The sequence below is a fragment of the Cornus florida genome, unplaced genomic scaffold, assembly GCF_030987335.1.
Source record: "Cornus florida cultivar Cherokee Brave unplaced genomic scaffold, ASM3098733v1 CherokeeBrave_3.0.0_Hap2_Chr04, whole genome shotgun sequence".
In the NCBI taxonomy this organism is placed as follows: domain Eukaryota; kingdom Viridiplantae; phylum Streptophyta; class Magnoliopsida; order Cornales; family Cornaceae; genus Cornus; species Cornus florida.
This window is the reverse complement of record NW_026775574.1, coordinates 103752633-103765744: the sequence shown is the minus strand read 5'-3', so window position 1 is coordinate 103765744 and position 13112 is coordinate 103752633. Positions and strand designations below refer to the sequence as shown.

Below are 13112 nucleotides of genomic sequence, written 5' to 3'. Positions count from 1 at the left end.
GTGACTAACACCGCATCATCAGCTGCTAGCCATCATAAGTGAAGAGTCAATTGACTAACACCATATCTAAATACTCAATAGTATAATCTTGTAACTTTGTAATACTGATAAAATATTCAAGAAGATAAATTAAACAAAATTGGACATTCTATAAATACTGCAAGTGTTATTTGATAATTTAATTCAACGCTAGATTCATAGTCCTTACTTATCCACAAATTATACATAAATTAAAAAATAAGTGTTGTTTAAGATAAGATAAAATCCACAAATTATATATAAATTAAAAAATAAGTGTTGTTTAAGATAAGATAAAATTTTAAGTGGCTATTACATAATTTGGAATAGAATTTAAACACGTAAAAATCACCAAAAGTACTTCTTCACTTTTCATTATAAATAAGTAAAAGGTTAAAATTAATAAAAGTGACTAACACCGCATCATCAACTGCTAGCCATCATAAGTGGAGAGTCAATTGACTAACACCATATCTAAATACTCAATAGTATAATCTTGTAACCTTGTAATACTGATAAAATATTCAAGAAGATAAATTAAACAAAATTGGACATTCTATAAATACTGCAAGTGTTATTTGATAATTTAATTCAACGCTAGATTCTAAACATAGTCCTTACTTATCCACAAATTATATATAAATTAAAAAATAAGGGTTGTTTAAGATAAGATAAAATTTTGAGTGACTATTACATAATTTGGAATAGAATTTAAACACGTAAAGATCAGCAAAAGTACTTCTTCACTTTTCATTATAAATAAGTAAAAGGTTAAAATTCAGAGAGTTAAGTACTGTGTGAATATTTTTTTGTCAAGATAAAAAGAATTTGAATAAAAATCAATTTACTCACTTAAAACTTTACTCTCTTATGCTCGCTAGGAAATAAGAGGTAATAAATTCTGGGCCTATTTGGTTTTCAATACAAGAGCCAAAAAAACATAAAATAGTTGAAATTCAAAATTCATTTAGTCGACATTTTTTTGAAGAACAATTTTCTTTAGTAGGTTAAAATAAGAGTGATTTTTGCTTTTAATAATAGTCAGGAAACTGTTTTCTATTTTAAAAATTATATATATATATATATATATATAAACTGTTTTTGAAAAATTGAACCAAGAAATGAACCAAGTCCTCTTTTCCAAATCAAGAAGAACAACACTGCAAGACAACAAAAACCTTAAACCCTTACATACAAATACAACAGTTTGCCTAATAAAATAGAAGTGACAAAACACAAGTTTCCTAACAAAGCAGAGATCAGAGATTGTCACGAACCCCCATTCAGTTTGTGTGATTGTGTGATCAATCTGAGTCTTTCATAAGCATCCGAACAAGCATGAGAGTAGTCTGACATAGCCCGGAAAAGCTCAGGCAGCCGAGTTTTGAGGCTCCCCAGTGACTTTTCCCTCACCTGAATACAGTGCTTTTGGTGATCTTCCACTTCCTCTTCCAACCTCTTCTTCAAGCTGTCCACTGCAAACTGCTTCTCCGAAATGGGATCTTTGGGATTTGTAGTTTCACCTCTCTCGGGATCCGTTTCATCAGGTGGGGTTCTCTTTTGCATGTACTTCTGATACCAATCATCAAAGGCCTGGTTCTTGCGCAGAAACTCTTTTCTAGTTTCCTGGCACTTCTCCTTCAGCTTCATTTCTTCATCCTGGTGGACTGTAATGGTTTTTATCACAGCAGCAAAGGAGGCAATCGCGCTTTTGGCAAGCTCATCAGGTAGCTTCTCAAGAAGGTCGTGCCAAGACTGGAGTAGAGGTTGGATGGGGGGATTCTTGATTCTGGGTGGTGATGAGATTTTCTCTTTCAGGCTGCTTTCTATGGGGATGAGGTTTAACTTCAACCAGCTGTTAAGGGCTTGAACGTAATTTTTTTGATTAATCACGAGCTTTTCAAATTGCGAATGCCATTCCTGGACGACATTCAAAAGCTGGACAGTGCGGTCATGGTGATGCTTGGTGGTTTCCTTGGGGGTTTCGGAGGCATCAATGGATTTGAGGTCTATAACAATCCTGAGCTGATTGTCGTGATGTATGCACATGGATTCCCACATCTTTGCCATCCTGCAATTTAGTTACCAAAATCCTGTCATAAATGAACTTTGTTCTGCTTTTGCACTTAAACTGAGATTGTTTATAAACAATTCAACATTCAGACAACCGGAAACTACTCGCCAGTCTTATAGACAACCAAAGAGAGAGAATCTGATCAAGCTTTATTTGAAAAACCAATTATTTAGGCAACTCTAATGTTTGTGATGTAGGACAATTTTATAGACTTTTGCCTAGTATAGTTCGATGAGATTGTTTCGACTCGAGAAGATCCATTCCCAATCAGAAACGACCCAATAAGCAACACACTATCTTCAGCTAATGGCGCATGTAATTTTTTGGCCAAATTTCATCATTTAGGGCTCCGATATCGTATTTTTTTAGTCTTATAAGGAGTCTGTTGACTGATAAGGAGTCAGTTGAATATATCAGAATTTTTGTTGGACGTCTAAACGAACTCGAATTATTCTGATTTTATCTTGATTTATTAATTAGGTTTTATATTCTATTTTTTCATAATTTCTAGAGACAATTCCAAATTGGACTATTTTTAAGATTCCTTTTGTTTTCAGATTTCTTTACTAATAAAATTACATGTAATGCAAGAGCAAAATTAATTCATCCACTATTCATTAACAAAATATCAAAATTGATTTCCCTTAACTTTGTGAATTCAAAGTGGTTTCATGGTTCCTTTGTGAACGTTCATAACTTCTGCTTCGTCAGTTGGTCTCAGAGCTTGATTCTACCCTGGTCTGAAGGCGAACGAAGGTTTCAGCAGCAACTTCCTTGGCGACGATGATCGCAAAGCGAAGGCCACTTGGGCAGCCATGCGTACTCAAGATTCAAGAACAGCGATTTGATCAACGGTCTAGATAGATTGCTGGTGTTGGGATTGGTGGCAACCAAGTCTGTGGTCCAATTTGTGATCGTGTTGTCGATGTTCCTCACAGCCAATCAAACATTGGCTATGTTCATGTACCTCCACATAGGCCTCCAGCCTATGTGGAGTATTCTGATGTTGAGAAGTTGTGATAAATCGGCGATCAAGGTAGACGTGATAGAAAGAGAGTCGGTTTGTCAACGTATATATACCGAGGAGTTTTCCAGTAGAGAGAGTGGCATAAGGATAAGAACAATTGTGTGAAAGCAACCAGTGATTTAACGCGATTTCGTGAGCAAAATTCCGTTGCTTCACCTCTTGTAGTTGAAGATGGCTCGAGAGAACTAAACATGGAACATTACGAAGAAGACAGCAATGAGTTGTTCAGCGTGGGACTTGGGGACACTTACTGCCCAAGTAATGACATAGACTCGTGTTTGAAGGATCAAGATAACCTGAGCACATGATCACACATGCTAGGGGTGCTGGCATAGTTTGTGTCCAGAATATGTTTGATCATCTGATTGAGAGCGAGCGGGGTCTACTTGTTCTCGTGGACATTGTGCACATCCATTACCCAAATAATACATTGGACAAGCTGAACAAGCTTGGTAGACCCAATAATCATTACTTCCATTCTAGATCACAGGGCTATTATTGGATATGGTATTCACGCCTATTCAACCATGGATAGAGGGAAGTACCAAGGTTTCTTCTTTCAAATGCAACATGTCGGTTGGATGAATACAAGTCTGATAGGTTGAGATTTGAGGGCTTGACTTCAATGAATTGCAGGTAGCATCATTGGAAACTACAATCAGTATTTTGTTACGCAACTAACATAGATGCTGGGATTTATTTGATGCCGGTTAATGATCTTATTCATGGGCTCTTTTCTAAAGCTGTTGTGGTTGGTGAGAATTATCATAAGAAGTTGAAGGAAAGAGAATAAATGGGTGAAAATTTGGAAGCAAGTTTATGAAGCGTTAAGATGAAGTCTTCAACGCTATGAAATCTTGTTCATACTCATATATGACGAGACGAGTCAATTTATTTGCAACCAAACTTGAGAAAAAGGTTTTTTTTTTAATTTTATTTTATATAAAGTGGAGGGAATTAATGCAAGGACAGTTTTATCGATACAGTTCGATCAAATCATTTGGACTCGAGAAGACCCATTCTCGATCAAAGACACAATAAGCAAAACACACTAGCTTTACCTAGTGGAGCATGTCCTAACTCACATAATTCTTCTAAACAGGTGCCGTTCCCACGCTTTGTGTGCGCTCCCGCTCTTGCGCTCCACGCACGTTCTTGCTCCCAATCCTACTATGTATAACTTAGATTTTGCCGCTTTCACGCTTCCGCTCCCACACCCGCACCCGTTCTGTGACTTAGAGCGGGTCATTTTTTTGTTCAAATTCCATTGTTTTGGATCCCGAAATCGCGTTTTTTAGTCCTATAGGAAGACTATTGAATATCTTGGGATTTTTGTTGGAGGTCTATACGAACTTGCATTATTTTGATTTTTTTCATTTATCTTAATTTATTGATTAGATGGTAGGCCTTGGCACAACCAAGGATGGATCCAAAAAATTGTGTGAGGAGGGGGTAGTATAATTTCAAAGGTATATGTGTGTGTGTGTGTGTGTGTGTGTGTGTGTGTGTGTGTCTGAAAATGAATAAAATAGTAGGATATATTACTAAAAAAAGAAAAAAATTCACTGGGGGCAATTGGCCCCACTGACTTGTTAATACATCCGTCCATGGGCGCAACGGTAAGGTTGCTCCATTGTAACCTGAAGCTCACGGATTTGAAATCAGAAACACTCCCCATGTGGAGGTATGGCTGTCTACATCTGACCCTCCCCAGACCCCAAAATGGCGGGAGCCTCGTACACTGGGCTAGCCCTTTAGCCCTTCATTTATTGATTAGGTTTTATCTCCTATTTTTTCCTAATTTTTAGAGACAATTCCAAATTGAACTAATTTTAGTATTCCTTTTGTTTTAGGATTTCTTTACTAGTATAAATACATGTATTGAAAGAGCATAATTAATTCATTTATTATTCATTAATAAAATAACAGAATTGATTTCTCTTAACTTTGTGGATTCAAAGTTGTTTCATCAAGAATTTGCATTTTTTACTAGGATTTCTTTACTAGTACATAGATTCCGCTTCGTCAGTTTGCTTCAGAAGTGCAACAGTTGCATAAAGAAAAAACTGCACTAATCACCTTAATTCAGAAGTGCAGCAGTAATCTAATAAGATGGTGAGGTCTCACTGGGAAATCTAATACAATATAAAAGTTACAGAATGCAAATTCTTTATGCATAACAGATATATTGAAGGATCAAGATGGTATCAGATATTTGTCAAGCAAAAAAAGTACCATGAAAAGAAAAAGAAAAAAAAGAAAAAAAAAAAAAAGAAAAAAAAAAAGAAAGAAGAAGTAAATTCATATATGCCATACTTAATTCTGCAAGGAAACTTACCCATCAACAAGAGCAACAAGTTTTGGGTACAACTGATCATCACGTATGTGATCTACTTCTGACACTGTTGAATCCAAGGACTGCATGTCAACTATATATCTTGTATGCAAATGGCTTACAGCTGCCTTGGTCTTCTCCAATGATTCAGGAGGACCACCACGTTTTTTCACCTTGTTCAGCTGAGCAACCTTCCTCTGATACTCAAGCTTCATAAGCTCACCTGCCTACAGCAAGAAGCAAATTACAATAAGATTCAGCATGATATTGACTACAAAAAAACATAAAAAATATAAAAAAGGTTTCCACCACCAGATTTATGAAAAGTGAACATATAATATACATGTATCAACTTTGCAAATAACAGGCATGGCATCTTATTGGAAAAGGAAGTTGTTGGCCTAATTTCCTACCGTAATTCATTTCGTAAGATAAATTAATAACAAATAGTTACAATTCATGGCTAAAGAATAAGCAAATATATGATGCAAAAACTAAAGAGGGAGGAACCATTAAATGATCATAAATGCACAAGAAGATAGAGAAAGAAGATGGGTAAAAAACGAACCAAATGAAATAAAGCAATGTACCTTTACTTCATCAAATAACTTTTTCTCCCAAGCTAGCAACTTGTCCAGAACAGTGGCATGTGTCTCATACTCTTCTGCATCAAAATCGTCCTTCCCACCATCACCATTTGGTGCACCTCTAAACGATCTATTCCATGTAATTACACGCATGACCCTTGCAGCATGATCAATGTGTCCTAAAAAACATATAGCACAATAACTTACTTTGCAGAAAATTAGTTGCACATTTACCAGCTAACAATAACAAGATTAATAATAAAATTAGTAGCAGTTTGGAAACTTCAAGAGGTGGTCCAGCCCAAATCCTAATTCATTTGTCATCATGATTTGGATCTTTTGATTGATATTCAGTTGTTGAGTAAATTTAAAGGTGTAACACTAGAGGTACCCCAGATGAGTTGCTCATGTTAAGCATGGGATCACAGTTGCCCACTTCTGACATTATTGCATGGCTCTTACGGAAAGTTGAACTGGAACAAGTGGATGGATAATTACAGAAAGAATTAATTCGAGGTAGTAAAAAGAAAGACTTCACTAACTTATCAAAAAATTAAAAAAAAAAATGAAAGACTTCACTAAATACATGTTAACATAAAACCAATCAGCCTTTTCCATGAGCAGACCTAATTTTTGGGTATTCCAAACAACCCCTAACATTATCTATGAATTAAATCCATAATCCCAGTCAAATATATGCAATAAGTTCTTTTAACAACCCTTACATTAATGTCACACTTTGATGTTGTATCCAGCTGCCTATCATGACAATTTGAAAGATTCCACAGCAGTACTGACATGACTCTGGTATGACCCTTCGTCCAATGGATATAATGAGAAAAGATAACTATCTCTATAACTCTGAAATTATATTACAATCAACAATCAAAATTAAGTCAGAGAGAACTCCAAACACATACTGCTAATCAGTTTCTTCAATTCCAAACTTAGAAGGTAAAAATAGTTCTGAGGTTCGGGATGGAGGAGAAACAATTTCCTTTTGTTGACTTTGAGAGAAAATCAAATCAAGAGTAAAGTATACGAAGAAGAAGAAAAAGAGAAGAAAGAGGATGAGAGAAAAAGAGAGAGAGAGATGGGGAAAGAGAGAAAGAGTAAAAGAATACTTTCATCCTTCCACCAAATTCTATTTATACTAACAAGTTTCAGAAATTACACATAAGCCCCAATATTATATAAGTAATAACAAATAAGCCCCTGACGGGCCTGACAACACCTTTCTCTTTTCCTTTTAATAAATGATGCAGGCGAGTCAGGTGACACTAAAATGGGCACCTTGGTTTGTCAACTGAATCCAGTATTTTTGAACTGAACATGAACGTAGTTGGCCAGGTACTCGTCAATCTAAAGCAACCATTAAAGTGACATTCTTTACCTACCTTCCAAAGATATGATACATCAAATTCTCTGAGAACTTCAAGATGGAGACAGAAACTCTGAATGCACACTGTAAAGCAGCATGCATACAGAGCATTCTCTATGGATTCAGAGAGAATCCTTAATGTACACTTTTAAACAGTTTGCATACACAACAGTCTCTTCACTTTTAAACAAACATAAAACAAAATAAAATAATCCTAAGGCACATTGTTAGGTCAATAGGATTTAGTTGGCAAATTTTGTCTAAACCTTGAAATTTGTAATATTATTTTAGTTTTTTATTAGTTTTTCATCTAGTTAGTTGAGTTACCTCTATCCAAGGACAAATATGGAATTACAAGTTACAGGCAAGCGCAAAAAGGTAATTACAACTGTCAATTACACACTTCCAAATTATAGTTCAAATTCATTTGCATTCATCTCATTAACATGTTAGGCTTTTTAAAATTACATGCTTTGATCATTAAAAATCTTTTTTAGATTGCCTGAAGTATTTTTGGAAGTTAATTCTAATACATTCGGGACAGGGCAACTTCAATCGGTCAAGGGATCAACCGAAGGCTGGTGTAGCTTCAAACGATCAAAACTTGCTTTGCTCTAACAAAAGCTGTGAAATTCATTTTCCAAATTGAATTAAACACTAGCAACTTTAATCCTTTGTACTTCTAAACTCTATATAAAAAAAAAACCTTTTATTTTCAGAAAACCGATGTAGAAGTACAACCACATTGAATGTGTTCTAGCAATCCTATTGCTAGAGTTTTCTTTGTTTTTTGTGTTCATCGTCATACATCTAGATTGCGAGCAGGATCTGAGTACTGAACTTCGAAGATCCCAGTGCTACAAGAACGTTAACACTGGAAACATATTCCACATATCTACATGAAGAATGGATGATACTAGTCATGGATATAATTGTGCTAAAGGAGCGGATCGCGTGAATGGTGGAATTGTTTTCTGGCAGCAGCAAAAATCGTTGGATTGTCTGACAGACTGACACGAGACTAGGTTGAACTCGGAAGTGACTGGGGGATTCTTGTGTTAAGAGTGTGGTTAACATAGTTGTATACCATATCTCAATAGTGTGCCTTTCTTCCTACAGGGTTTTCCTGTAAAAAATTGTGTGGGGATGTTTTCCTTTTTACCTACTTAAATCTACAACTATGAAAGATTTTTCCATGCTTTTTAGTTTGTTGAATTTCAAGATATCGTTAATAGTGGTTTAAATTTGAAATAGCAAGACTTATTCACCTCCCGCTTCTAGATTGGGCCTTAACATAGTCTAGCTTAGAGCACGCAGGTACTATCCTTAATCCTTCAACTAGTACCAGAGCATGTCGATTGTGGATCCCTCAGACAGAGGGGAAAAGAAGAAGATAGAAAAGTATGCACTTAATTCCCAACTATTGTGTTGAATTCCCTAACTTAACTCGAGCACCATCGACCAAAGATTCCACCGACTCAAACACAACATTGAAAATAGAATACGTATGGAAGTCATTCCTTTTGTTCAACAGACAATGCCACCATTTGTGTTATGCTTACAATTTCAAACCATCTTCACAGTCATCTCAGAAAATTGTCAAACACCTGGTACTTTGATGGGCACCATAAATGCTTCCAACATATATATAGAAACAATAATTAGAATGAATTTTCTATTTCTTTTGTTAAGTGGTTATTGCTTAGTGCACTGTGCACTGGTAAATGTGCGGGCAGTTAACATGAGTTTGAATTCTAAAAGCAGTAATTTTTGCACAAATAATACCAAAAGTCTGGACTGTATCCAATCTACACCTTCTCATCAGTCATCACCCTCAATAAATAGGGACCACACTGGGTAATACCCTTAATTCTAGCATCAAAAAATAAGGGAACAGATTGAATGAATGCATTAATTTGATGCATTTCATGACCTATCTTGGAGAATAGATATTTGCAAAAGAAAAGTACTTCAAGAAAAAGCATGAACAATTATTTGCGAAAGAATGGTACACTACGAAGAGGCAAATGAATCAAAAGTTCGATAACACAACTTAAATGCTAATCTACACATCATACCGTTTATTCTCATATAAATTCAGCTATTCCAGGGGAGGAATCATCCTTTTAAGTTTCCATCCCTGAATTTCAAAGCAAAAAATTTGAATCCCACTAATTTACAAATTCTAGCTTTTAATTTGGTCAGAAATAGACCGCAGGAATCACAAGGGTTACAACTCATGAATTGGCATAGTTTCCAAGATAAAGTGATACACGTGTCCTCATCTAGCCATGTTTTTCATTTAAATAGAACAATAATAACAATAGGCAAAATCAAGCATAATTAATCATCAAGGTTGGTAAAGTGGTTTCAATATTATTAAATGACAGATGAATTTCAGATGCGAAATTGTCTAAAGATATATTAATCATTCGGTTCAACTTTCCGGAAACAACAAACTTTCCATTTTCCCAAACTTTCTAGCTAAATGTTTAGAAAGCCATCTAAAAACTCAAGTCATAAATTTCCCTTCTTAAGGCCAAATGGCTGAACTATCAAACCTTCCCAGACCAGATTTTATCAGATTTGATTCAAACATACTATTCCAAATCCGCATAGGATTAGCTGAAATATTGCTCTCGAAGCTAAAATAAGCATAGGCAAATTAATAAGTATATTCCATTATATATTGAATATAATAATACCAAACACTTAGATAGTCTAATCTAAAGAACATTAACATCTCTTATGCATGTGAGCATAACAATCCAAATTCTCCTTGGAAAAAATAACTTCTCAACCATGGTCAATTACATGCCAATGAGATTGATGATGCTCCATTATTGTTCTTTCTTTTTTCGTTTAATGAAAATTAGTCCTAATTTAGGACAAATAGTTTTAACTATATAGAAAAAAAAAAAAAAAACAAAAAAAAAAAAAAAAAAACAAACAAACAAACTTGAAAATTTCAGCAACATTGATATATCAAATTTCCAGCCAGAATCTCCCAAATTCAGATAAGTTGAGAACTTAACACTAAGGTGTAGGTCTAATTTTAATTAAAGCCTCCAATCAACACATATAGCTAGCATAAGCACCAAAAACATTCTAGTAACAGAGAATAAACTGATTATAATCTACCAATTTTATAACAAAAGACATATACAATCACCTCGATTATCAGCAAAGTTGGAATGATAATGCAACCGAGTCGCCTCGAGCATCTTGGAGACCTCCTGGGCACACTCTGATGCCTTCAAGAAATGATCATCAATGTCATTCAATAATTTCAACAAACTCACACTAGACCCAACTCTGTTACTAATAGCTCTCCTAACGTCTGCCGGCGCAGTATTTGAATGCATAAATTGCGTTTCTGTCTTCACCACCGGAGTCTCCTCCTCCGTATCCATCTCCTCCATCACCACCTTCTCCGGTGTCTTCGACTCTAACCCACCCATGTTTCCACCCAATTCACCAACCCCGCCATTCATATTACCCACATTTTCCATCCCACCATATGTTTCATCAAACATTTCTCTTCCATTCTCATCATTTTTGTCCACATCCTCATCATGTTCCAATGATGATCCTGGCATGTTTTCAACATCGAAGAAGTAATCCCAAGCCCCACCTTTCGACCCCGGCGGAGGGGTCATCGGTGGGGGCGGTGGCGGCAATGGTGTCTCCGTTCTCACCTCCCTAACCACATTTCGTTGATTTCTCCGATTTAAATCTCTATCTCTATCATCATTATTGATTTCATCAACACCCTCATCCTCATCTTCCTCAATAACAACGCTTTTCATTTTCTGAATAGGTGTAGACACCGAGAACTCCGGCATGGTCACCGCACGCTGTAGCGGCGTAACCGGAGAGAAGCTGGGCAGGGGCGGAGGCGGAGGAGGGAGGGGGGTTCGCTCATCCATCATGGACGCTGGTTCTGACGGAGGAGCTCCGCCGCCCATTTGGTGGGGGTGGTGGTTGTTATCGGCCTCGCCTTGGCCGTAATCGTTCAAGGCAGCACCGGTGTTCTTGAGGGCCATGGCATAGCCGGAGTGACCGGAAGCGAATGCATTCCGAGCTGAAACTGCTTCTTTCATGAAATTCCTCCGGTCCTTGCATCGCGAAACGGACTCTTCATTCTCAATCTTCGATTGAGCACAACCCATGATGCTATTTTCTCGATTTCTAGGGTTTGAAGCAAATGGGTTTGTACTTCTCTATATCCGAAGCTATTGAGAGCTTGAAACACAGTTCTACATATAGATATAGAGATATATATATATATATATATAATTATAAGGTTTGTAAATGATATTCTAGAGAGAGAGATTGGGGCTATGGAGAGAGAGTAGAGAGAGATCCAGATGAGGATTGAGGGTTTTAGTGAGAGAAGAAGCAGATATGGAACAAACCCATGACGAAGAGAGTACGGAAAAGGAGAAACTGACAAGTCTAGACAGAGTGGTGAAGAGAGAGAGAGGGGAGGAGGTGTGTCTATACGCGAGGTAGTGTGGCGTTGCGGTGTACTCGCTTATTTTGAATGGGAAATATAACGGTCACATTTCCCAAGAAAGAAACGACATCGTTTCGTTGAACCAATGATATGGAATAGTAGTATATATTTCAACCTATAGCATACAAATTGAATGAACAAAACCACTGAGGCAGCGCCAAACATAGAGAGTGTGTCACAAGAGTCAAGATTGGCATCATGTTGAATTCATATTAATTTGTTTTTATTGAGCGGTTAATTGTTAGAAATATTAATCGAAAAAAGGTAAGAAATTAATTCAAATTTCAAATCCATGGTAATTTTTATTTGAGAGAAGTTATGGGACCATGTACACACCATACCCATTTACTGGAGAAGTTAGGGACCATGTACACAGAAAACTTTGATACATTTACTCCAAGAAATTGATAGAAAATACTATTCCGTATTTTATTAGGCCCGCTTGGTATGCATTCTGCTTTTCTTATTTTTATTTTTTGATTGTTACGTACTTTCAAATTTTTTCTAAAACACTCGTACAGCAAAAATATAAAATGTCTAAAACAAAATGCATACCAAATGGGCCTAAACAAAATTCCAAACACTTCACAATTATGGTAAGGCACTTTATTTTCTCTCTCTTCAAGTAAAATTTCAAAAGAGTTATTATACTTAAGTCACATAAAGCGGGAGCGAGAACGAATTCAAGAGCAGAAACATGAGAGTAGCAGAATTGAGTTATGAGTAGTAAGAATTTGAACAAGAATGGGCACGGAGCGTGAGAGCGGAAGCGCGAAAGCGAGAGCGCACTCAGAGCGACATATGTCGAAAAAGATTGTTTGACTTAACATTATACCACACAATTATACTAACACTTTATTTCCTCTCTCCCCAAGTAAAATTTCAAAAAAGTTATTATACCACACAATTTTGGTTATTATAATTTTATTACCAAATTATCCTTCCCATTTTGACAAGTTTTGATTGCTTTAACAAATTTTCAGAAAAAAAAAAAAATGATGGTTTTGAAATAATCCGTGGAGTATGTAAAAACTATCAAAAACTAAAACATGTTGAAGATTATACCAAAATTTTGACTGGAGATCCCACAACCAAAAATAAAAAAATAAAAAATTAGTAATTAATATTTTCCAGCTAAATTGCATTTTTTTTTTGGTGTCAGGGTGAAAGT

At 36.0% G+C, this 13112-nt stretch overlaps 1 protein-coding gene across 1 annotated transcript; it reads right to left on the bottom strand.

Annotated features, from left to right (window-relative positions):
* Nucleotides 1–1140: 1140 nt before the first annotated feature.
* On the bottom strand, nucleotides 1141–11917 carry LOC132304392 (protein ALTERED PHOSPHATE STARVATION RESPONSE 1). The gene is made up of 4 exons (XM_059802047.1): nucleotides 10595–11917; nucleotides 6045–6220; nucleotides 5458–5681; nucleotides 1141–2089 (listed from the first exon to the last, which is right to left on the bottom strand). The coding sequence occupies exons 1-4, from the start codon at nucleotides 11592–11594 to the stop codon at nucleotides 1288–1290; spliced, it is 2202 nt and encodes a 733-aa protein (XP_059658030.1). The 5' UTR covers nucleotides 11595–11917; the 3' UTR covers nucleotides 1141–1287.
* Between the last annotated feature and the right edge of the window lie 1195 nt (nucleotides 11918–13112).

Excerpts from the sequence above, each read along its gene's own strand:
- LOC132304392 (XM_059802047.1), bottom strand. The coding sequence starts at position 11,594 with ATGGGTTGTGCTCAATCGAAGATTGAGAATGAAGAGTCCGTTTCGCGA. Across the intron at positions 6,221-10,594 it reads CAACTTTGCTGATAATCGAG|GACACATTGATCATGCTGCA; the intron begins GTGATTGTATAT and ends TATGTTTTTTAG. Across the intron at positions 5,682-6,044 it reads AGTTATTTGATGAAGTAAAG|GCAGGTGAGCTTATGAAGCT; the intron begins GTACATTGCTTT and ends TTCTTGCTGTAG.